General features: G+C 45.5%; 1 protein-coding gene across 2 annotated transcripts in view; it reads right to left on the bottom strand.

Moving 5' to 3' along the window:
- Positions 1–24120, bottom strand: part of LOC130117813 (raftlin-like) — a 171009-nt gene that overhangs the window by 91200 nt on the left and 55689 nt on the right. For both annotated transcript variants that reach the window (XM_056286051.1, XM_056286052.1), the window contains exon 3: positions 10984–11161. In XM_056286051.1, the coding sequence (XP_056142026.1) occupies positions 10984–11161 (178 nt within the window). The remainder of the gene's footprint in view (positions 1–10983; positions 11162–24120) is intronic.

Here is a 24120-nt window from a genome sequence, read left to right as displayed (position 1 = left end):
GGGAACAAAGCAATGCCTCGTTCACCCAGCCTTCGGAAGTGAAGCTAATGCTAATGCAGTCGGGGTCTGACAGGGTCCGTGTCCATTGAAATCAAGGGCATGCTAACCACAGATGCTCTTTGTTCTTCACCTCTCTGCACCTCTTGAACCTAGTCTCACAGACAAAATGTTCATGTACAACTTATTTGTATTTCAACAAAATGCATTGAATGCAAGCACTCTGTCACACGCAAACAATGTATGTTAACAATAGGGCTATGTCAAATGTTTATTACTATGTAGTCAGGCCTAAAAGATGTGTAAAACACTTAGTGCTCTTATTGGGTCCGACCAACTCTGATTGGACATGTCCTGCCCTTTCCTGTATGAGTACATTGAGTTACAGATTTCAACATCCCCCTTGAAACACTAGAAACTTTTCAGCATGGATAAATTCTACAAAAAAAAAAAATCTATATAGCCATCCATTCCATCCATTATCTGAACTGCTTATCCTGCTTCCAGGGTCACGGGGATGCTGGGGCCTATTCCAGCAGTCATTGGGCGGCAGGTGGGGAGACGCCCTGGACAGGCCGCCAGGCCATCACAGGACCGACAAACACAAACACACGCGCACACACACACACACACACACACACACACACACACACACACACACACACACACACACACACACACACACACACACACACACACACACACACACACACACACACACACACACACACACACACACACACACACACACACACACACATTCATACCTAGGGACAATTTAGTATGGCCAAGTCACCTGACTTACATGTCTTTGGACTGTGGGAGGAAACCGGAGCCCCCGGAGGAAACCCAGAGGACAGAGGATGACGCAGCAAGGTTGAACTACCCCGGGGCTCGAACCTAGGACCTTCTTGCTGAGGCAACCGCGCTAACTGCTGCGCCACTGTGCCGCCCCATCACTCTCATTTCAAGGCAAGTTTGACTCATTCTGTTAGCAATATCAAAGATTTACAAAAATAGGTATTAAACACCTAGTTTTTAACCATGACACTGTTTTGCAGGCGCATAACAATATCTGTTTCTTCAAAACTAAAAACCACTGCCTGTTTCTCTCATTATTTGACATTGGTGATGGGTTCAGCCAGACCCTACTTCTTGAAGATGGGTCTTGCTAACAAGACTGAAAACTATGTGATTGCTGTTAAGAGGCATGTGCAATATCAGCTTATCAAATACGAAAACAAGGGCAGGTCCATGCTACTTGTTACCCCATTTGAAGCCATCAGTAGAGTCAAAACAACAAATGTCCATCTGGTCACAGAGATGCCCTTCTTCTTCTTCTTGCTGGTTTTTATTGGTGATTGGCCTTCAAAATGTTGCATTACCCCCACCTACTGAAATGTAAGAACTTCATAGTTCTTCTTACATCATACACCTAAAGTGATTCTATTAATGACATTGTCCATCCTATGACCCAGACCCAGTCTGAGTTGATGTAAATCCTTCCAACAGTGTACCATCTAGATCTTCTCCAGATATGTCAAAAACATTCAAATACCTCCTGACAGCATCCAGTACCATCTTGATTCTTTCCGACTTCAAATTTTTTTCAGCAGTCCATTTATGTCCATGCAGATATTCTGGCCAGTTCCATTCCTTTTCTGCACCGGATCTTTTTGCACTTACACCAGCTTGTTATTTCTCTCCATTCTCTTAGCAGCTCTGGCGCGCGACAATCCCATTTCTGTTCTCATCTTAATCACTTTCATTTCCTTAATTCTTTTTGGACACTGTGCTGATCCTGTAACACGATGTCCCTTGCAGTGCAGGGCACTTTGCTTGTGCTTTCTAAACTTTACAATCTTCCACATTGCAGCTGTCTCCCCCACATCTCCCACATCTTCTTACTCCATTACCTACTGCTGCAACATGTCCATATTCTTGACAACAAAAACATCTGAGAAGACCTGTCTCATAGGGCCTCACCGTGTAACTCACATAATCAAGATATACTCTTTCTGCTAATTCCTCTTCAAAGGGCAAGCACACAGAATTACTGTCCTCCTTCTCCCCTTCTCAGAATAGTCATTCTTCTTGCCTCACCCACACCTGCAACATCCCAAAATGACTCAGCCCCTACTGACATGGGCACGCCACTTATCACTCCCTTCTTCTTTGCTTTTAATCCGAGTGGGAAGGACGTCACACAGAGGTAACTTCTAAATACCTTGATCTAAGGGGCTCTATCTTGCTGACGCTTTGAGATACAATCAATGATAACCATCCCACTTCTAGTTATCCTGATCGACTGTACATCTCCAAATTTCCTTCCTACAAACTTTCCAACCTCATGTGGGTTCTTGAAAATCACATCTTCTCCTGTCATGGCTACAAGATACACCTCCTGTGTTCCTAATAACTGACTGGAATCGCTCCAGAAATTTGATGTATTCTTCCTCCTTTTCTTATTTTCAGACCCTCTCATGTCCTCATTTTCATTTCAAATTTCGCTCTCTGACTCTGATGCCATTTCCGCCCACAGAGACTCCCGTTCATTCAATGGCACTAAACCAGAAACAAGCAGCCCACATGACATGAACACACAACAAACTATGTGGCGTGAGCGTGTATTGGAGGAAATGGAACAGTAAAGGAAATGGAAAAACACTCCCCAAGACACACGATTATCATTTACAATCGGTCTCCTCCTTACCTTAACCAAACCTGTATCTAAACTTAACCATTTCTAACCATATACCTAAATTCAATCATCTTTAACCTAATACCTATACATAACAATTTCCTACCTTATACTTAAACACTCTGTGATGGCCTGGCGGCCTGTCCAGGGTATCCCCCCACCTGCCGCCCAGTGACTGCTGGAATAGGCTCTTGCATCCCCGCGACCCTGAGAGCAGGATAAGCGGTTCAGATAATGGATGGATGGATGGATACTTAAAACCATCTCTGATCTAATACCTAAACATAACCATCTGTAAAATAATAGCACCAAACTTCTGATACGTTGTTAACATGCATCGCAAGTGACAAAATGTTGCCAGTCATGTATTTTGGAAACAACAGGACGTTGGCAGTCGATGTTTTTTGGGAACTGCAAAGACTGTATGATAGCCTACTCTCTTTTGTTTCCTCCTCCCTCCCCGCTGGAGCAGGAATCATTTAAAGAAGCTGCTTTTGGATCAGTTTTTTTGGGAAGGATTCATGTTTTATGGGTGTGCACATTCTCCCTCCTACTCCTTCCTCCCCTTTTCCCTCCCTTCTACTCTTCATTTCTTGAGCTGACAAAAAGGAAACAGAAGGGGAGATGCTCAGCCTTTTGATTTCCGTCATTTTTCTCTCCCTCTGATTTTTTTCCTTTTCTTTTTTTTTTTTGGGTGGAGATTTGGATTCCCCTGGGGTGATGCTGATGTGAGCAGCCGTCTCCACGGTGACAGACGCGGGAGATAAAACCAGGGCCATCAAATGAAGGCAAGCTCCTCTGGCCTTTATAATCCCCATCGCTCTCTCTCTCTCTCAACCCGCATCGCATCGCTCACGCGCTTTCCCTCCACACTCTCACCCTCATAGTTTCTTTTTCTCTAAAGCAAGGCAAGCGTGTCTGCGAACAACACCAGAGCCCATTCATCCATAGCCTTTTCACAGAGAATCGATACTTCTGTTTGGATTTGTATCGGCAAAGGGCTCGCCCTGGACAGTTTGTTGGTATGTGTATCCTTGTTCGGGGAAAGTGAGGCTGTGATGTTGTACACACATGTATAGATAGGAGGAGATTACTAACAGACATGGCGGTCTGGAGTGGGCCATTCTGCATTTCAACTATCTGGCCTTCTCCACTCTTGTATCTCCTCGACTGGTGGCAAGGGTGGCTGTTATCTTAACGTTGAATTAACAGTTTAATATTCAGTCACTTTCAACCGGGCCAGATGCCCAGGCCACAAGTCTGAGCCATCTTCTGAAATAGAAGGAAGGCTTATCTTTTCAGGTACCAAAAATAATCTTTGACATTACTGAAACTACATCTATTCACTACGGCTGCTGTCAAAACAATCCAAAATCCAGGTGAACCTTCTCCAATTACAGGAACATTTTCAGGGCTCAGATGGTCTGACTCCTAAACTTTTCTCATGGTCACTTGTAGTTTCAGTGATGCAGAAATTACAGCTTCATCTACTGTTGCACACACTGTACTCTAGGAAAGAGCACAAGTTCAAACCCTAAAATGTTATATATATATATATGTACATAAATGTCAGGATTGTGCTCTTAATGCCTAATAAAAACGTATGATTTTCAGGAATTGTTGGCCTGTGATTAAACTTGTATTAGACTGAATCTGTGATAGATCAGAGGTGAATTCTTTGCACAATACACATGATTCAGAGTCCACATTTACCAGGTTTGATGTCACTCCCTGACCCTGATGCTCTAGAGCCGCAGGAATACACACAAATCCTCACTCACTCACACACACACACACACACACACACACACACACACACACACACACACACACACACACACACACACACACACACACACACACACACACACACACACACACACTTCATAGTCAACAGTCCTTTGGTTGACAGGCCTGCACGTCAGATCAGACCAGACACATCAGTCATTAGGATTTCTGTTTCTGGACTCGGATAACCCAGAACAATCCCATGGAGAATCGCCACAACTGCATCGCTATCCATGTGAAGATGAATTTGTTTAATGAATTCAAGATGACTAGTTGAATATATAAAGTTTTCAGCTGACATAGAGATATGCTCCACTCTCTCCTCCACCTCTCAATGCCCTTCAACCACCCTTAGGGGGAATCCTTGGCCCTCTTCTCTGGATGGAGTGAACGCTGGCCTCCATGGCTTGCAGGACGGAGGGTTTGTTTGGTTGTTTTTTTTGGGGGGGGGGCACAGGCTAGCAGATGGAAGCCTGTACATCTGCCTCCAGGCCTGCAGGGGGCAGCAGTGACTTTGGTTAATTCAGAACTGACTACTGCAACAGCATTCTCTATGGCTCATCATCCAAAGTCCTAAACAAACTCAGTAATTCCAGAACGCTTGCTCACCCACTCCCGCTCCCATGGCCACATCACCCTTGTCCTCCAGAACCTCCACTGTCCACTGCTCTCTGTCCCACAACGGATCCAATTCAAAGTCCTTCTCCTTACTCACAAATTCCTCCAAAACCAGGCCCCTCTTACCTCACTGCCCTGCTCCACTACCATACTTCTTCTTAAAGCCTTTGCTCCTCTGATGCCAACCTCCTGTCTCCACCACACAGGACCAAGAACCGGACCTGGGGCAACAGCACCTTCTCCATAGCTGCCCCTTCCCTCTGGAACTCCCTCCCAAAAATATCAGAAACTGCACCAATCTGTCCTAGTCCAAATCAATACTCAAAACTCACCCCCTCACAATTGCATTTAATGTATGATTAATGTTGTGTGTTGTATGTTTTTGGATTTGAGAAATGGGGTAGGGGTAACCTTGAATGAAGAGTATGTCAAGAGTGTGTTGGAGGTGGAGAGTGTCAGACAAAATGATGAGTATGAAGCTGGAAATCGAGGTGTGATGATGAATGTTGTCAACGCATATTCCCCGCAAGTTGAGGGTGAGATGGAAGAGAAAGACGAATTCTGGAGTGAGTTGGGTGAAGTGATAAAGAGTGTACCCAAAGAGGAGAGAGTGGTAATTGGAGCTGACTTTACTGGGCATGTTGGTGAAGGGGATGCAGGTGATGGGCAAGTATGGTGTCAAGGGGAGGAATGTGGAAGGACACAAAGGATAGAAACTGCTTTGGTGAAAACGTATTTCAACAACAGGGAGGAACACAGGGTGACATATAAGAGTGGTGGAAGGCGCACATGAGGTGAACTATATCTTATATAGGAGGCACGATCTGAAAGAGATTGGAGACTGCAAGGTGGTGACAGGGGAGAACATACACTACCGTTCAAAAGTTTGGGATCACCCAAACAATTTTGTGTTTTCCATGAAAAGTCACACTTATTCACCACCATATGTTGTGAAATGAATAGAAAATAGAGTCAAGACATTGACAAGGTTAGAAATAATGATTTGTATTTGAAATAAGATTTTTTTTACATCAAACTTTGCTTTCGTCAAAGAATCCTCCATTTGCAGCAATTACAGCATTGCAGACCTTTGGCATTCTAGCTGTTAATTTGTTGAGGTAATCTGGAGAAATTGCACCCCACGCTTCCAGAAGCAGCTCCCACAAGTTGGATTGGTTGGATGGGCACTTCTTTGAGCAGATTGAGTTTCTGGAGCATCACATTTGTGGGGTCAATTAAACGCTCAAATGGCCAGAAAAAGAGAACTTTCATCTGAAACTTGACAGTCTATTCTTGTTCTTAGAAATGAAGGCTATTCCATGCGAGAAATTGCTAAGAAATTGAAGATTTCCTACACCGGTGTGTACTACTCCCTTCAGAGGACAGCACAAACAGGCTCTAACCAGAGTAGAAAAAGAAGTGGGAGGCCGCGTTGCACAACTGAGCAAGAAGATAAGTACATTAGAGTCTCTAGTTTGAGAAACAGACGCCTCACAGGTCCCCAACTGGCATCTTCATTAAATAGTACCTGTTAGAGCCTGTTTGTGCTGTCCTCTGAAGGGAGTAGTACACACCGGTGTAGGAAATCTTCAATTTCTTAGCAATTTCTCGCATGGAATAGCCTTCATTTCTAAGAACAAGAATAGACTGTCGAGTTTCAGATGAAAGTTCTCTTTTTCTGGCCATTTTGAGCGTTTAATTGACCCCACAAATGTGATGCTCCAGAAACTCAATCTGCTCAAAGAAGTGCCCATCCAACCAATCCAACTTGTGGGAGCTGCTTCTGGAAGCGTGGGGTGCAATTTCTCCAGATTACCTCAACAAATTAACAGCTAGAATGCCAAAGGTCTGCAATGCTGTAATTGCTGCAAATGGAGGATTCTTTGACGAAAGCAAAGTTTGATGTAAAAAAAATCTTATTTCAAATACAAATCATTATTTCTAACCTTGTCAATGTCTTGACTCTATTTTCTATTCATTTCACAACATATGGTGGTGAATAAGTGTGACTTTTCATGGAAAACACGAAATTGTTTGGGTGATCCCAAACTTTTGAACGGTAGTGTAGCTAGGCAGCATCAGATGTTGGTCTGTAAGATGACTTTGGAGATCAAGAAGAGGAAGAGAGTGAAGGCAGAGCCAAGGATCAAATGGTGGAATTTTAAGAAGGAAGACTGTTATACGGAGTTCAGGGAGGCGTTAAGACAGGCACTGGGTTGCCGGATGGCTGGGCAAGCACTGCGGAAATAGTGAGGGGGACAGCTAGGAAGGTACTCAGTGTGTCATCTGGACAGAGGAAGGAAGACAAGGAGACTTCGTGGTGGAATAAGGAAATATAGGGAACAATAATGTGGAAGAGGTTGGTGAAGAAGAAGTGGGATAGTCAGAGAGATGAAGAAAGGAGACAGGAGTACAATGAGATGCAACGTAAGGTATAGAAAGTGGTGGTGAAGGCATAGGAAAAGGCATATGGTGAGTTGTATGAGAGGTTGGCCACTAAGCAAGGAGAAAAGGACTTGTACCAATTGGCTAGACAGAGGGAGTGAGCTGGGAAGGATGTGACGCAGGTTAGGGTAATGAAGGATTGAGATGGAAATGTGATGACAAGCGAGGAGCGTGTGTTGAGGAGGTGGAAAGAGTACTTAGAGGAGCTGATGAATTAAGAAAATGAGAGAGAGAAGGTTGGTTGATGTGGGGTAGTGAATCAGGAAGTGTGGCGGATTAGCAAGGAGGAAGTAAGGGCAGCTATGAAGAGGATGAAGAGTGGAAAAGCAGTTGGTCCAGATGACAATATCTGTGGAGGCATTGAGAGGTTTAGGAGAGATGTCAGTGGTATTTTTAACTATATTGTTTAACACAATCTTGGACAGTGAGAGCATGCCTGAGGAATGGAGAAGAAGTGAACTGGTACCGATTTTCAAGAATAAGGGGGATGTGCAGAGCTGCAGTAACTACAGAAGTATAAAGTTGATCATCCACAGCCTGAAGTTATGGGCAAGAGTAGTGGAATTTAGGTTAAGAGGAGAGGTGATGATTAGCGAGCAGCAGTATGGTTTCATGCCAGGAAAGGGCAGAAAAAGAAGTAGAGGAAGAAGAACAAGGAAGACGTTTTGTTTTTGGTGTGTTGCGTTTATGTTCATTTTAACTTATGTAAAGCGTGTTTTTATGTCTTGAAAAGTGCTCTATAAATAAAATGCATTGTTATTATTAATATTATTAACATTATAATTATTATCATCTAGTCAAATTTGGCTTGGCAGTTAAAAGGCTGCAGGTAGAAGACTGGTTTTGCTGACTAAAACCAAAGACAGCTGTGCATATGTCAGCTTTCTCACCAACAACCAGATGCTCTGACACCCTAACCGGGCCATGCCATGTAACATTCACTGGGCTGAAAATGGAGAAAAACTCGATTTCTTCAAACTATTTCTCTTGATTCCAAAGTGCAATAGCTGTTTCGCTAAAGGAACCCTACACCAATTTTCAACCACAACTGCTTATATTAATTATATGGAACAGAAACAGAATCTGTGTTTCCACGAGTTTCATAAATAAACAATAACAATGAACGGGAATGAGCCTTGGGTAAGCAATGTTTTGTTTATTCAAATTGTATGCTACTTTGTTTTTCGTGAAAGAGAGCAAAAGAGAGAATAGACGCAGAAGAAGCATTGTGTCATGTAGTGGCATGTAGGGTTTCATCCTCACACAACGTTTGCTGGTACATGTGGTGACTGTGTGACTAGCTCTCTGAATGGGGAAAGATAATTTTCTCCGTTACACCAAGGCGGTTCAAGTTTTAATAGACAATATAGATCATCACTACTTCCTAGCTATGCGGGTTATGAGCGGCAAAATTTCCCTGTAACAATGCCAATTGAAAGACCTGTACACATTTTACAGTTTGTTTTCCTATTTAGCCACTGTGTCAACTCAAAGAAGAGTTTTACGTGCTGTTCTTTCAATGCAGAATTTACGTGTTCCTCATTCATAATACACTTACAGGGTGTAATGCAGTAGGTTGTTGCCCAAGCAAAACTTTGTTAAGAAGTTATTGTGCAGTTCAGTGTCCCTAAACTTGGGGGGCAGTGAATTAAAGGGTGGCCACATGACCATTGATGCAACCAAAATAACCACATCCTGCAAAGAATATAGCTGTAGCAGGATATGACATCTCGATACAGGAATAGCTTCTGTCCATGCTTTGTAAACAGCACAGAGAACTAGCGCTGTCTGTGTTAGCTATATAGGTAATTGGTTGGCTTATAGCCTTTCAAAACAACTGAAACCCATAGGCAGGAGGCTAACCAACTAGCTACAGGAATCAGGAAAAATGTATTGTCATCTCATTCATATACTTGCGTACATAAAAGAGACGAAATTTCGTTTCTCCCAGCCCACAGCAGGGCAACACAAAAAGACCACAAAAAAAATGTCCAAAACCTCCCAAAAACAACACCATCAAAACATACAAAACCAGACAGAACAAAGCAAAAAAAAAAAAAAAAAAAGTCAACAACAACACAGTCGGAATCCGCGGTGGTGTAGCGGTCTAAGCATCGGCTTTGTGTCAATGCAGTTGCCCACTGCAACTCGTCACGAACGAGGCGTCTCCTTCCGAGACTGCCGGCCGGGGAGATGCAGTTGGCGTACGCATGCAGTACGAGGGTGGGTGTTTGAACTATGAATGGGGAGCGATTGGCCACTAAATTGGGAGAAAATGGGAAAACCAGAAATAAATTTATGTATATATATAGATATATATATATATATATATCTATATATATACAAACAACGCAGTCCATTCAGTAAATTTGCAACACAACTCAAAAAATTCACTGTCAAAGAGAACGAACACCAGCCAGGATGACCATCGGAACTGCCGGTCTGCATGGGCCAGCAGTTAGCTTAGCCTGACCCGCTTCCGCGTCCTGTCAGACCGCCCTCGGTGTTTCCTCTTCTGGCACAGCTCCGGTCAGGGCCGTGGTCTTTGGGCCCACAGGACGCAGCAGATCAAGCTCCCTCAGCCGATCCAGCGCTAGCTCTCACAGCCAGATACCTTGGACACACTTCCCCCGCACTCCACACGACAACACAAACGCAGACAAAAACACTGCACAATCGACGCTAGGCGAGGCTGCCGCCAGACCGCTGTCGGTGTTATCTTGGTGTGATCGGAACTGCCGGTCTGCATTGGCTAGCAGTTAGCTTAGCCTGCCCTGCTCTACCAGACGATCAAACACCAGTTCTCCCTGCCATCAAACGAAAATCAACGATCACAGACATAAATCCTCGTAAAGGTTCTTCACACGATGACACAAACTCCGATGCAGACGTGGACAAAGACACTGCATCGTCGGCACTTGGTGAGGCCGCCGCAAACGTGAGCTTGCGCCGCCATCTTCCCACACCGAACTGGGGTGCAGGGCATATTGCAAAATTATGCTTATCCGATATTGCATGGGGTAAAATGCCCAAGAAATAATGACAATACATATCATTTGCTCCGGTTTCTCATTACACAATAAACCAGGCTTTTTTTTTTTTTGCATTTTGTAATCAGATAAGGGACAATATTGCCAAAATTAGAGTTCCCCATGCTTGGTTTTTGCTCTAGGGATCACAGTGACGTTGACGACCAAGTGCGTTTACGTCAGTGTTCACCACGGAGCAAAAAGACGAGAATAGTTTGCAGACAGATGCGGATGCCTCTTCCCGCACCCTGCACGCGTTTGAATTGATATCAGTGGAACGCTAAAGTGTAGTGCAATCGCCCCTTTAGCCTTTTGAAATGTTCATCATCAGTTCGGATGAATGGCTCAGACAGATCAACATCTTAATGCAAAATAATAAAGCGTTCTTATATCAACAGAATGTACCCATCATTTAGTCGGACCAGTATGGCCCGGTAGAGCTGGTGCTGGGGACTGTTGGACTCCGGACCACAGGGGTGAATGAAGGGATGAACAGCAGCCAAGACGAAGCCCTGCTGGTAGAGCTCCTGCAGCTGGTCTGGGAGCTCCCTCACAGAGGAGAGACGCAGGGTGGAGGTCCCGCCTGCGAGAGATGGAGAAGAGAGGGAGCCATTTTAAATTTAAATGCTTTAAACAACAGCTGAGGTGTATCAAAATGCACGTAATTGGGATGAATGGATGAGTATTTTCTCTTCGCGTCACACCATTTAAACGCCCCATTCCACATGGGAATATGTGGCACAATAACAATGACAGCACTGTAAAAAAAACCAAGAGAGAGCGAGCGAGCGAGAGACTTCCGGTTCACTAAGCGTCATACATAGAGTGGTCTTGTGTTACTGAATGGGTAGAGCTCTAGAGACTAGTCAATAATTGAATAGTCTCACTCTGCATTAAACTCATTTCACGATGAGAATGAAAACATGGGCCTATATTTGAAAACAGTCTCAATTTATATCTAATTTTAATGGGTTAGATGGGTTGATGGGTACGTTGGCCATCGAACATTGAACTCGATGACTTTTCGCTCGGAGACAGCCGTCTGACGCAATACAACGCGGGCGCAATACGGGCGGGCAGCGGATCACCTGTCACTGATCGCGAGGGGCTGCAGTGGCCGGCGCTCATTGCACGCAAAGCTCAGTGGCTCTGTAAAGTCTCTGTGTACCAAATCGGGAGCTTTTCCGAAATCCGAAAATTTTGTTATTTGAAAAATGATTACAACCTCACATTTTGTTCACTGAGAACTTTGACTCACGTGGTAAATCTAAACGGTTCCCAAAACATTCACGACAGATATTTTCGGAGTTTGTTGGTAAACGTAATACAAAATCGTGATGTTGAATTTATTTTTTTCCATGTGTAGAATTTTTTTCCCGCTTAAACTTCTGGATTTGGTGTGCTACGGCCCTTAAGGCTCCGTCCTGCTCGTTACTTTAGTTACACTATGTGTACGCAGTGGCTTCCCAGCAAGCGGTTTTATTCGCATACTTATTTTTGTCTGACCGAAGGTTTAGAAGGTATATCCACTAGGGGGCAGGACAGGGACAAGCTCTATCAGCTTCTCTTCTAATGTTTCCGCCACCTGTCACTTACACGTTACATTACTGGGCAAAAACTGGTTACTAACAGTAAAACTGCCTCTACAGTTTATTTGGGTATCACACCTGGTGGACGTGTAGTGTTTATTTTTGAGGACATGCGCAAACAACGCTCTGAATGACTGCAGGCTATCTGTACAAGCCATCTTGCGCATGCGCAATCAATTTGGCCTAAAAATCTTTAGCAAGGAGATTCAACAAGTATTATGCAATCCAGAAAAGTTAAACCACTTCATCAGGACACCAAGTTTAGTGGGAAAACGTTTCATCATTCGTCTAAGTGACTGCAGGTATACCCAACCTTTTGAACAGCACAGATACCTAACGGCCAAAACCGGTTTCATATGCAAATTGCCCTGACCATTAATTAGAGTTACAATAGCCACGTGTACTATTCACAGAGACGGCTGGGGAATAGCTCCAATCACAGCGTTGTAAAATGGCGAGAGGTGTACTAAAGTCCCCCCCCCCCCCCGTTCAGGGATGGTCGTTCCCTCTTCATGGAGACGCTCTCTTTATAATGCAGTCTACAGCAACACACTTTGTAACTATCGTACCAAAACGCGAGGCGGAAAGCATCAAACTGGTACAGAGTTTGGAAAACTGCTCTGCTAAAACACCTCACCATGTCAAGATTTGCAATTCAGATATCAAACGCTGATTCCAGAACCACTCCCAGTTTGTTTTTGCAATTAACATCCAACTTCTGGCTCCATCCCCCCGATTCCAGGAGTTAATAAGAGTGAATCAAACCCCAATCAGGGCTGATTGCTGCAGCTCTATATCTAAGCCGCTTCTTCGCACGCCGACTCCCGCTTTGATTCACAGCTCATCTTTTACGGACACGGAGCTGACATTAACGAGCTGCAATCAGCCAGTGACCGACCGGCTGTTTAGGAAAAAAGAGAGAAGACATTGCCAGAGAAAGCGCGCGTGCGCACGCACACACGCACACTCCACCCCTCCAGCAGCTGAACTATGAACAAGCAGTAACAGACAGTCGGTGGCGGTCTCGCTCCGGGAGCAGCCAGCTATGTTACGAACACAACCACACACAGCTTCTGCAGGGAAACAACAGCGAACTATAATGAATGCTAATGAGAAAGAGAGCGACACAGCGACGGAGAGAGAGACACAGAGAGCGAGAGAGAGAGATAGCGAGTGAGAGATAGAGAGATCGAGATGGGAGAGGTCAAATTAAGGACGGAGGGAAATATAAACAGTCGAATTAAGGAGAGAGAGAAGCGACAGAATAGAGAAAAATTGATATCTTGAAGACCGACCAGAAAAGGAGAGAGAGGGGGAGGGAGGGAGGGAGGTATACAGCAGAGATAAAAAGGAGACTGAGAGATAGCGAGTGACACAGAGAGACCGAGACAGTGTTTGGCCCCTGGACGGTTGGCGGCTGGCCTCTAAACACTTTCCTCTGTGTGGCGACATTTACAGTGAGCCAAACAGCTGCTGGGGCCCGTGGGAACGTGCCAGAAGAAGGTTCCGGACAGAGAGCGAGGGAGGAGACAGGGGACAGGAGGGGGGAGGGGGAGGAGAGGAGGTCTGGCTGTCTGAATGGACCGTCACAAGATGTGGGAAATGCCACCGCGGCTAATTGGAGTCAATGGGAGCAGACAGGGCGATCCAGGGCCGGGCCAGATGCGTGGGAACAGTCTTTAGAGAGAAGTTGAATGGCAGGCCAGCCGCCAGAGCCGAGGTGAGAATATCCACAGTTGTGTTGTCACGTGGTCCAAACCGAGCTAGGCCTAGTCCACACAAACATGGGTATTTCTGAAAACGTAGCTTTTTCTATGCGTTTTGGCCTTTTGTCCACATGCAAACTGTGTCTTAGGTTGCAGAAAATGGAGCTTTTGGAAAACTCCTTCCAGAAGATGTTCAGAAACTCCGTTTTCAGTGTTGACGTGTAGACGGGGAAAATGGAGGGTTTGACTGGTGACGTCAGACTGTGTGCCGTTATCTCCTATGTTTACATGAGGAGACAGTTTGTGCAATGGTGGACATAGCCAAAATAGTGCTGGTTCTAACCTTGCAAACAGGACTTTTTACATGTTTACACATAAATGTACAGTTACTCTTTCACTATATTGGGAACAGAGGCATCCGAATGTGCCACGGAGGTCACAGCTAAGTAATTAGGTTACATAGTTAGGTTAGGACTACTATACTGTAGCATGTTGGCTTGGCATGCTCTTGACAGCGCTTCTATTGTGTTTTTACGTTTTCATTTAGACGGAGTTTTTTTTTAAACGGTGGTTGTGTGGATGGGATTTTTTTTTAAAGAACAAGAGGAAAAAAGCCGTCTTCAAAAATACCCATGTATATGTGGACTAAGCATGAGAAACGTGGATTTGGTTGCTGAGCACGTGACATTGTTGAAAGTGTTGGTGTTGACAGCTTGCGTGCATATTCTCTTTTGTATTTTTTACTTCCTCCAAGTACTCCGATGTGCTTACAACTCTTTCTCTGTTGTTCTTTTTGTTTTTTATCAACAGGGAATTCACAGAATATAAATGATGAGCACCTTGTCCATTTTCGTGTTACTGGGACATGGCAAGCAAAATAAGGTTTGCTGGTTCAGCGTGTTACGGGACAGGCTTTAATCTGATGGGCCCCTGCATGTTGCTCATATCGCCAGAAAGTTCAGCATTTCTCAACTTCTACAAGTCGCCGCTCAGCCCGTAACGCTGAGCCGCTGCACGTCTGTGGCGCTGTTGCTCTCAAGAGAAAACCAGTTGCTTTGTGTCCGACTACGCCTTAAAGCAATAGAAGGCGGATTTCTGAAATATGACCTCAAAGTTATGTGAGAATTAATTTGTATAAGTAATGTCGTCACCAAATACTGTTCAATTGTGAATTCAGTTCATCTTTTCTAAATCATGACAAAGTTCAAATGACTTTGGTTAAACAAAAGGAAAAGGAAAAAAAATGCTTGACTCCTTATCCTTCATTGTTGCTCATGTTTACTTGTCTTTATTTAGCAGCTAGTTTTCATTCCAATTTGAATTCTTGTGTAATCTGATTATTATAATCCCACTGCGTGTAATCTGTAACTTCCCGACCCTGTTCCATAAATGTCAGGGTTCTGAATTGGGATCCAGGGGTGACTACAAATCACCTTGACAACCCGCCATTTCTGCAGCTGACAAATCTGACTGAAGCGCGCGTGTCAAGACATCAGACGCACGCGCCGCTCCCACCATTTTGTGGCGCGCTCGCAGCGCTCCGCGGAGCCAGAGACAGGAAGAAGCCTGCCAGCAGCTCCTGTGATGTGGATAGAGAGCTGATTCAGTCAGGATCCCTCGCATCCCTCCCAGGCACACATCCAGAGGTTCATTGTGAAACTGCTAAAGAGGCAGAAGAAGAAAAAGGAGGAGGAGATGGAAAAGAAAGTCACACACTGTCGCCTCAGGGCCAGCCAGTGCTAAGCTAAAAATACCCCTCCAAATTTCTCAATCAAACTCTGTCCTGCTGCGCCACAACGCTGCGGCTTTTCAAGTTCAAGCGGCGTGGAGGAATTAACACAAAGAAGTAGGCCGCCATCGCAAACGGCTGAAACACGGTCGTTTCTTTAAATTCCCTTTTTCTTTTTTCTTTTGCTCTTCCTCGCCTCGCCTCCCACCCTCTTCCTCCGCCGCTGCTGACTCCCTTTGGAAATGAAATTAATCCTTCTGTGATCTGTCATTTCTTATTTTTTTCCGCCCTCCTCCCTTTTGAACACACAGCCCTTCCCTCGGAGGCGCGCGCTGGAGCTCTTCCACCCGTGTTTGCGCCCTTCGCGAGATGCTGCATATTAAAGCGGGAATGAATCGGTCTGTGCTTTAACTCCCCGCGTGCACCGCCCGGCTGAGATCAGTAAATAAGGAACGGTTTCAATTAGGCAACGGGAACACAGCTGTCGGCAACTTCTTATGTTGCCTCTAATCGCTGTGTGAGCTGCTAATAATCTCGTCCAGAGGCTTTTAAACACACAGGCTCGACTTTTATTTATCAGGGCCACGTTTTATTTATCGCGCCATCCCCCGTGCAGACCGGAGCCCGCCAGGTTGCCCTAAACGTCGCGCCGTTGTGAGGATGTTTACTTGCTGCTGAAATCTTGTTATCTGAGGAAAACCACTTTGTTTGCTCAGATAAGTGCAAATTAGCTCCCAAGCAGCCACCGCAATAACGCGGCGAACGTATAAAGGCTGATCTGGTCTGAGGTGGGTCACGCCTGTTTGCCGGGCGAGGTTTTGGTAAATGGAAGCCAATTACTTCTCTGTCCTGGTTTGTTTACTCTGGGAAAATATTCTCTCACCTACTGACAAGAGAACTTGCAAGAGCAAATCTCCCCCTGGCAAATAGTGGGGGGGGGGCAGGGGGTTCCTGTCTGACAACCGACAAATTGGCTTTGGTGAAAATTGTGTTGGCGCAGTGCTTTATTATGAGTTGGTTATACTGTCGTCTTCTGCAGACTGTGTTGCTTTGCGTTGTGTATGTTTTAATGTGTTTTCTTTATGATTGTGGTTTACTATGTTGGCCAAGTCTCCAAACCCCCAAGGGACTGTGCTGGTTAAACATGGGTTAAATAGAATTAGTTAACCGCGATATCAAGACTTTATCAGATAGTGTGTTACTGTGGTTTGCTAATGGACCTCTCTGAGATGTACAGTAAACAATGTGACAAGCAGTAAATTCAAGAAGGCCATTGGATTCAGATCCCCCCTCCAGTGCCTGTAACTGTCAGCCTCTGTTTATGCTCACTTTGTTTGCTCATTCAAATGAGAAGGGAAGAGATCAAATCAGCGCCGGCGACACGAGAGAGAAAAACCCTCCGGAGGTTTGTGAAAACACCTCATCAGAAAAACAGAGAGGGGAGAGCGGAGGTGACATGATTAAAAGGGAAGTGGAGGAACTGGACGAGAAAGCCAAACAACTTGAGACCTCAGCACATTAAATAATTTGATGCACTGTGTGTGTGTGTGTGTGTGTGTGTGTGTGTGTGTGTGTGTGTAAACCAGGTTTTTCTATCCTAATGGGTCCCCATTAGGATAGAAAACCTGAACCCCCCCCCTTGTCTTGTGGGGACATTTTATGGGTCCCCATGAGGAAAAGGGTCTATTTTAGGGTTAGGTCTTGGTTTTAGGGTTAAGGTTAGAATTAGGACTAGGTTAAGGTTAGGGGAAGGGTCAAGGTTAGGCATGTAGTTATGATGGTTAAGGTTAGAGTTAATGGCTGGGGAATTAATGTAGTCAATGAGGGGTCTCCACAAGTATAGGGTGACATGGTGTGTCTGTGTATACTTGTGTACTTCGTATTGCTATATTTGTGAGTCCTTGCAAATGTGTGTTTGTGTGTGGGAGAGAGAGAGAGAGGGGGATTGTGTGTGCTTGCTATTTCATGCCTTATGGACATCTCCAGTCTGCAGCTATATATAAATATGGACTGAGACATGTCTTTAAAAGAAAAGGGTCATGTGACTGGTCATGTGAGTGAAGGTCCAAGTATACCATGGCCCACATCCTTCATTGTTGTTAAGCAGAAGGAATTATACCGAGTTTGAATATTCATGCATGTGGGAGTTCATCTACAGAGAAAAACAAATCTCAGAAAAAAAGCATCACTTGCTTCATATATTGCCGTTCGTTCTGATCCCAAATGTGAGTCTAAGTCAGTCACACTGCCTTGCTTTCACCTGCCTTGAATCCACCGTTGACGTGTCTGCGAGTACAGCGTTTAACCTCCATTTGATCCAACAAGGGCTGGTTTTTTTTGGTGCTGTCAACAGCAAAAGGCTGTGGTCGTACCGGGCAGGAGTGTGTGTGTGTGTGTGTGTGTGTGTGTGTGTGTGTGTGTGTCTGAATGTGAAATAGGGCATAGCTGCATAATTTGTCCTGGGAAATAAAGGGTAAAGATTAAAAAAGACAATCACACTGTCCACAGATAAAGAAAAAACCTATTGATTTGAATGACTGCTCCTGACAGTCCGGTTCCTCCTTCAGCCTCATCTGCCATGGAGGCCTGCCGGAGCTCCCGCCCTCCATCTTTCCATCAGTCAACACGTTTGAAAATAAATGAGTAAATATGAAATTAATAAACTGAGAGATTGGGGCATGGAGGGCTCAGCTCACACACACACACACACACACACACACACACACACACACACACACACACACACACACACACACACACACACACACCACGTCTCCAGGGGGAAACGGTTCAACCGTGTTTGCATGAACCTTGGGAGGGAGGGGTGGAAAACAGCCTGGCGCTCATTAGCTACCCGCCGCATCCAAGTTCTGATCCAGCTGTTTCCAGATGCATGTCCACTTCTGTGCTCCTGTCTGCTTCTGCTCTCTCTCGATTAACGAAACCGCTTGTTTCTGCTAATAGAAATGGCTCAATTAGTTGCCATCATCTTCATATCGCTAAACAGCATGTGAGGGGACACTATTTTTTTTTTGTCTTTTCACTGATTAGAAGTTGAGCAAAATGCTGTTTTCCTGCAGGGAGTAGGAAAAATGGATTTGAGCCACCATAACGTGGGACGTGTTTAACCGAAGAACAAATCACTGTTGCTGTTTAGCCCCGACTGGAAATCCACTGGGAGGTATTATTTCTCTTCATATGGCCGTGATCCCCTGTTTTATAGTCATAATGTGTTGTCTGTCCTCAAGCACTTCTTTTCAGATGAAATGTTAGGTGCCACGGCTTTCATAAAGGCCTGATGAACATGATGAAATAGGCGGAAAGTAATTGGCTTTTCTAAACTAAAACCCACCCTCCCCCTTTATTCTTTAGGAAACAGTCACCCCGTTATTCGGAGTCCAATTAAAATTGACTCAGTCACTCCAGGAGCTCTAGTGAAGCCCACCTGTAGACACCTGTCTCTCTGTCTGCCTATCTGTCTGTCTATCGTTCTGTCTGCCTGTCTGTCTGTCTGCATATCTTTCTGTCTGTCGGCCTGTTTGTCTATCATTCTGTTTGTCTGTCTGTCTATCGTTCTGTCTGTCTGGCTGCCTGTCTTTCTGTCTATCATTCTGTTTGTCTATTGTTCTGTCTCTGTCTGCCTATTGTTATATCTGTCTGTCTAGCGATCTGTCTGTCTGTCTGCTTGTCTTTCTGTTTGTCTGTCAGTCTATCTGTCCATCTGCCTATTGCTATATCTGTCTGTCTTTCTGCCTGTCTGCCTCTCTGTCTTTCTGCCTGTCTGTCTGTCTGCTTGTCTTTCTGGTTGTCAGTCTGTCAGTCTATCTGTCCATCTGCCTATTGTTATATCTGTCTGTCTGTCTGTCTTTCTGCCTGTCTGTCTGCTTGTCTTTCTGGTTGTCTGTCTGTCAGTCTATCTGTCCGTCTGCCTATTGTTATATCTGTCTGTCTTTCTGCCTGTCTGTCTCTCTGTCTTTCTGCCTGTCTGTCTCTCTGTCTGTCTGCTTGTCTTTCTGGTTGTCTGTCTGTCAGTCTATCTGTCCGTCTGCCTATTGTTATATCTGTCTGTCTGTCTGTCTGTCTGTCATTCGCTTTCACACTGGAACAACATGGATATGCCAGTTACTCCCTCTTGTCCTTACCCACATTTTCCTTCTTTCCCGCAGGAGGAGGGAAAGGTCTCTGTTTGGCTCCCAATCCCATTTATTCTCCTTTCTCCATTCTTCTTTCTCTGCCTTTCTTCTCATTGGGGAATGTGTCCACCACTCCTCTGCTGCTCCCCTCTGCCTGTTTCTACTTACATCCCCTGTAACCTGTCTGTCTGCACATCTGTCTATATACATTTGTCTGTCTGTCTGCCCCTACTACCCCTTTCTTCCACATGTCTCACCCCAAAAAAAACACCTCTCTCTCTCTTTACTGTTAACATTGTGTGGGCCAGTCACTGTGTTACCCCTTACCCCTACTCGCTGTCTTTCTCTGATTTTTGCCTCTCACTTATGTGTTAAGAACAATGATTGCACCTCCCCTTATCGCTCTGTCTATCTCATCACCCCCCCCCCCTCTCTGCTGTGGTGAGACATCATTAGCAGTCAGGGCTCTGAGTGCAGCCTGCTGGAGCCCTAAAGCCAAAGCCTTGTACCTTAATTACAACCTAATGAGTCTCTGGGAAACAGAAACACACACATGAACACACACCTCCTATTCACTCACTCACTCACTCACTCACTCACTCATCTGTACATTTACTTGTCTGAGCAATCACTCTCGTTCACTCACTCACTCACTCACTCACTCACTCACTCACTCACTCACTCACTCACTCACTCACACATACGTTTGCAGGGCACTATGCACATTCATACACACTCATGATTTAAGGGGGCATATATAAATACACACACACACACACACACACACACACACACACACACACACACACACACACACCCTTTGCGTTGTGGGCGTGTCATATTCTCACACTAACACAGCGTTCTCCTCATTTGACTGGATCATACCCGCAGAAAGAGAGGAGGAGGAAACCGTGTTTCTCCCCTCTTTTCCGATTCAGAGTGAGGTCACCCCGAGGTCACCCCGAGGTCGCCACGTCACACACAGATCATCCAGAAGAGTACATAACCTCAGCACGTAATCACGAAGCTGTCTGCCGGTATGTAATGTGTTGACTGTTAAAGCTTCATTCCAGACTGAGATATCTGCCTTTTTTCACAAATTTTGTCCCTTTCTCTCCCAATTTGACGTGTCCATGTCCCTCTCATCCTACGTTCCTGGCATTACCACCACCCCAGTGGGCGTTGGAGAGGTAATACCTGACCACACACGTCCTCTGCTACACGTGGAGTCGCCGACTGCTTCTTTTCACCTGCCAGCTGCAGATTTTTCGGGGGGCGGTTACGCGTCTCCAGAGCCACGCTGTTTCCCACAGAGGTGCAGATGAATAAGAACTTACCGCCCAACTGTGGATGATCTCAGTGTCACGAGATCGAAAAACGAAATGGAAGTTTTCTGTTTACCCCCCCCCCCCCCCCACACACACACACACCGCTGCTTGAGCTCTTCAGATTATATACCAGCTGACTGCATTCAAAATAATGGTGCTGAAAAGGCTGGGGAAATCATCACTAAAAGAGAAATAGCTGGAAGGAAAATGGCCTTGAGGCGGTTTAAGGCAGCTGTAGCCTGGCGGTGCACAGGCTCTGCACATCCTCATTCCAAATAATGGTACATGAAAATAGATGGCGGGACCGACAAGATGCTAATGCAATTGCTTTATCTTTGGTCTAGACGGGGACATCTAAGGCCGCCGGAAGAAATCTCTAAATACATATGCGGAGCGTGGGGAGCATCATGCAGAGGGTTAATTGAAAAGGCAGTGGATGTCTTGATGGGAGAAAACTACCTGTAATTGGTTCAGGCAGTAAAAGCTTTAAAATAGAAAGAAATAGGCCTCCCCTTTATTTCTCTCTCTGTCTTTCTCCATCGCTCTCTGTCTCTTTCTCTCTCTCTGTCTCTCAGGAATTAAAGCCTCCCTCCATGGTCAGACCTCCGGCTGACGGGGGTGTGTTTTGTCAGTGTGTGATGCTGACGGCCCCCCGGTTGCCTGGAGACGGCCCTCCGGAGTTGCACAGCGGAAAACGAGTGGGGATTGTTGATCAAAGCCCACCGTGGCTCCACTTGCTGCCATTTTTGATGCTGCGCCCCTCACACACCACTTCCACTTCCTGCTGACGGCTAACTACGGGTTACCGCACCCCTCTCTGGCATAAGCCCCCCGTCAGAAATCATGTCTGAAACACTTTCGGCCAAGATGGGCCGGCTTGATTGGAGGGGTTTTTCCTCGTATTAGCATTGCAAAGAAGCGAGAATTTGAATTTTAAAACGCGGGTCATGGGATGATTGGGCTCCATGACAGGCCCGGGGTGTTCGGGGGACACTCTGGGCCTGCCATTAGACGCTTTCTGGCATTGACTGTGCTGTGTAATTTGCTTTCTACCTTTAAGACAGCTGCCACGGTTATTGGTGTTGTTATTGTCACCTTCAAGGCAAACAACAGGAGTCGGCGTTAGGAAGATAAATCAGGTCGTCCCCGGAGTCAGTCGCTTCTCCGCGCTGCACCAGCCGCAGCTGCTGCCTAATGTGTTTTATGATGGTTTTTATGTTTAACACATTAATATTTATAGAGCTGGCATTTTGTGTTTGGAAAGTAAAAAGGTGAGTATATGTCAGTGGCTGATAGGGCAGGGGCAGTGTGCACAGTTATGTGTGCTTTCCGTTTGTGTGTCCACGAGTGTTTGCAATGGGAGAAAGAGGAACACACACACACACATACACACACATACATAAATATACACATGTACTTGTACACTCACATACACATGTACTCAGTTACACTCATATATGCATACCAACACACATACACACTCACTCATTCACACACACTCCCTTAAGCCCCAGGCCTCTGACATTTCCCCAGTTCACCAGTAGCAGCATTTCATGTTGAGGCCATGGCCGCCTCTTTAATTACAACCGCGGCGCTCATGAGAGGACCAGCTAGAACGCCACCTCAAATCCGTGCAAACCAAAGATAGCTTTGCTGTTCAAAGGAGCGGGCCGGGAGAAGCGGAGCCCAGTGACAGCGTATTAGCATAACATTATGTATGCAAGGGCGTGGTTCTGCGCCGAGGTTCTCAGACAGTCGAATCAACTGCTGGAGGGTCCTGAAGGGACGCTCAAACGTAAGCGAGGTACCCACAGAGCTTCTCTAGAGGTACCGTTTTACTCGGAAACACCGCATCTTGGAAACACTGCCTGGCAGCACGTTTTTCACCAACAAGACAAGACCCGAGACCTCTATCTTTTACAGTGGGGAGCAGTCTATATCTCAAATTCTGAAACACACACACACACACACATACACATACACGTGTGTGTATGTGTGTGTGTGTGTTTCAGAATTCTGAAATTCTTATTCTGAAACATACACACACACACACACACACACACACATACACACACGTGTGTGTATGTGTGTGTGTGTGTGTGTTTCAGAATTTGAGATTTATACAGCTCCCCACTGTAAAAGATAGAGGTCTCGGGTCTTGTCTTGTTGGTGAAAAACGTGCTGCCAGGCAGTGTTTCCAAGATGCGGTGTTTCCGAGTAAAACGATACCTCTAGAGAAGCTCTGTGGGTACCTCGCTTACGTTTGAGCATCCCTTCAGGACCCTCCAGCAGTTGATTCGACAGTCTGAGAACCTCGGCGCAGAACCACGCCCTTGCATATATATATATATATATATATATATATATATATATACACACATAATTTTCTTTTTGGGGATTTTGTACCCAGCTAATCACCCCACTCTTCCGAGCCGTCCCGGTCGCCCTCCTCTGCTGATGATCCGGGAGGGCTGCAGACTACCACGTCTCCTCCAATATGTGTGGAATCACCAGCTGCTGCTTTTCACCTGACAGTGGGGTATTTCACCGGGGTGACACAGCACATGGGAGGATCACGCTATTCCCCTCAGGTCCCCCTCCCCCCTGAACAGGCATCACAACTGACCAGAGGAGGCGGTAGTGCAGCGACCAGGACACATACCCACATCTGGCTTCCCACCCGCAGACACAGCCAATTGTGTCTGTAGAGACGCCCGACCAAGCTGGAGGTAACACAGGGATTTGATCCGGAGATCCCCGTGTTGGTAGGCAACAGAATAGACCGCCACGCCACCCAGATGCCCTACATACTATCATTTCCATTTATTTAGGAGCATTGGCAAATTATACTCAACACGGAGTGTTTGTTTGTTCAAAATGATGCTGTTTACCCAGAAAAAGGCCTTTTTTTTCACTGTACCAATGCTTGTACACATGCAATCCAACACCTCAAGAATCACTGGAATAACGATGCTTCATTTGAGTCTGGTTTATGGTAGTCCTGTACACCTGTCATTGCCAAGATATCAACTGTAGCGTCCCTACAGACACAACTGG

Source organism: Lampris incognitus, chromosome 9 (genome assembly GCF_029633865.1).
Source record: "Lampris incognitus isolate fLamInc1 chromosome 9, fLamInc1.hap2, whole genome shotgun sequence".
Lineage (NCBI taxonomy): Eukaryota > Metazoa > Chordata > Actinopteri > Lampriformes > Lampridae > Lampris > Lampris incognitus.
This window is presented reverse-complemented; position numbering and strand designations above follow the sequence as displayed.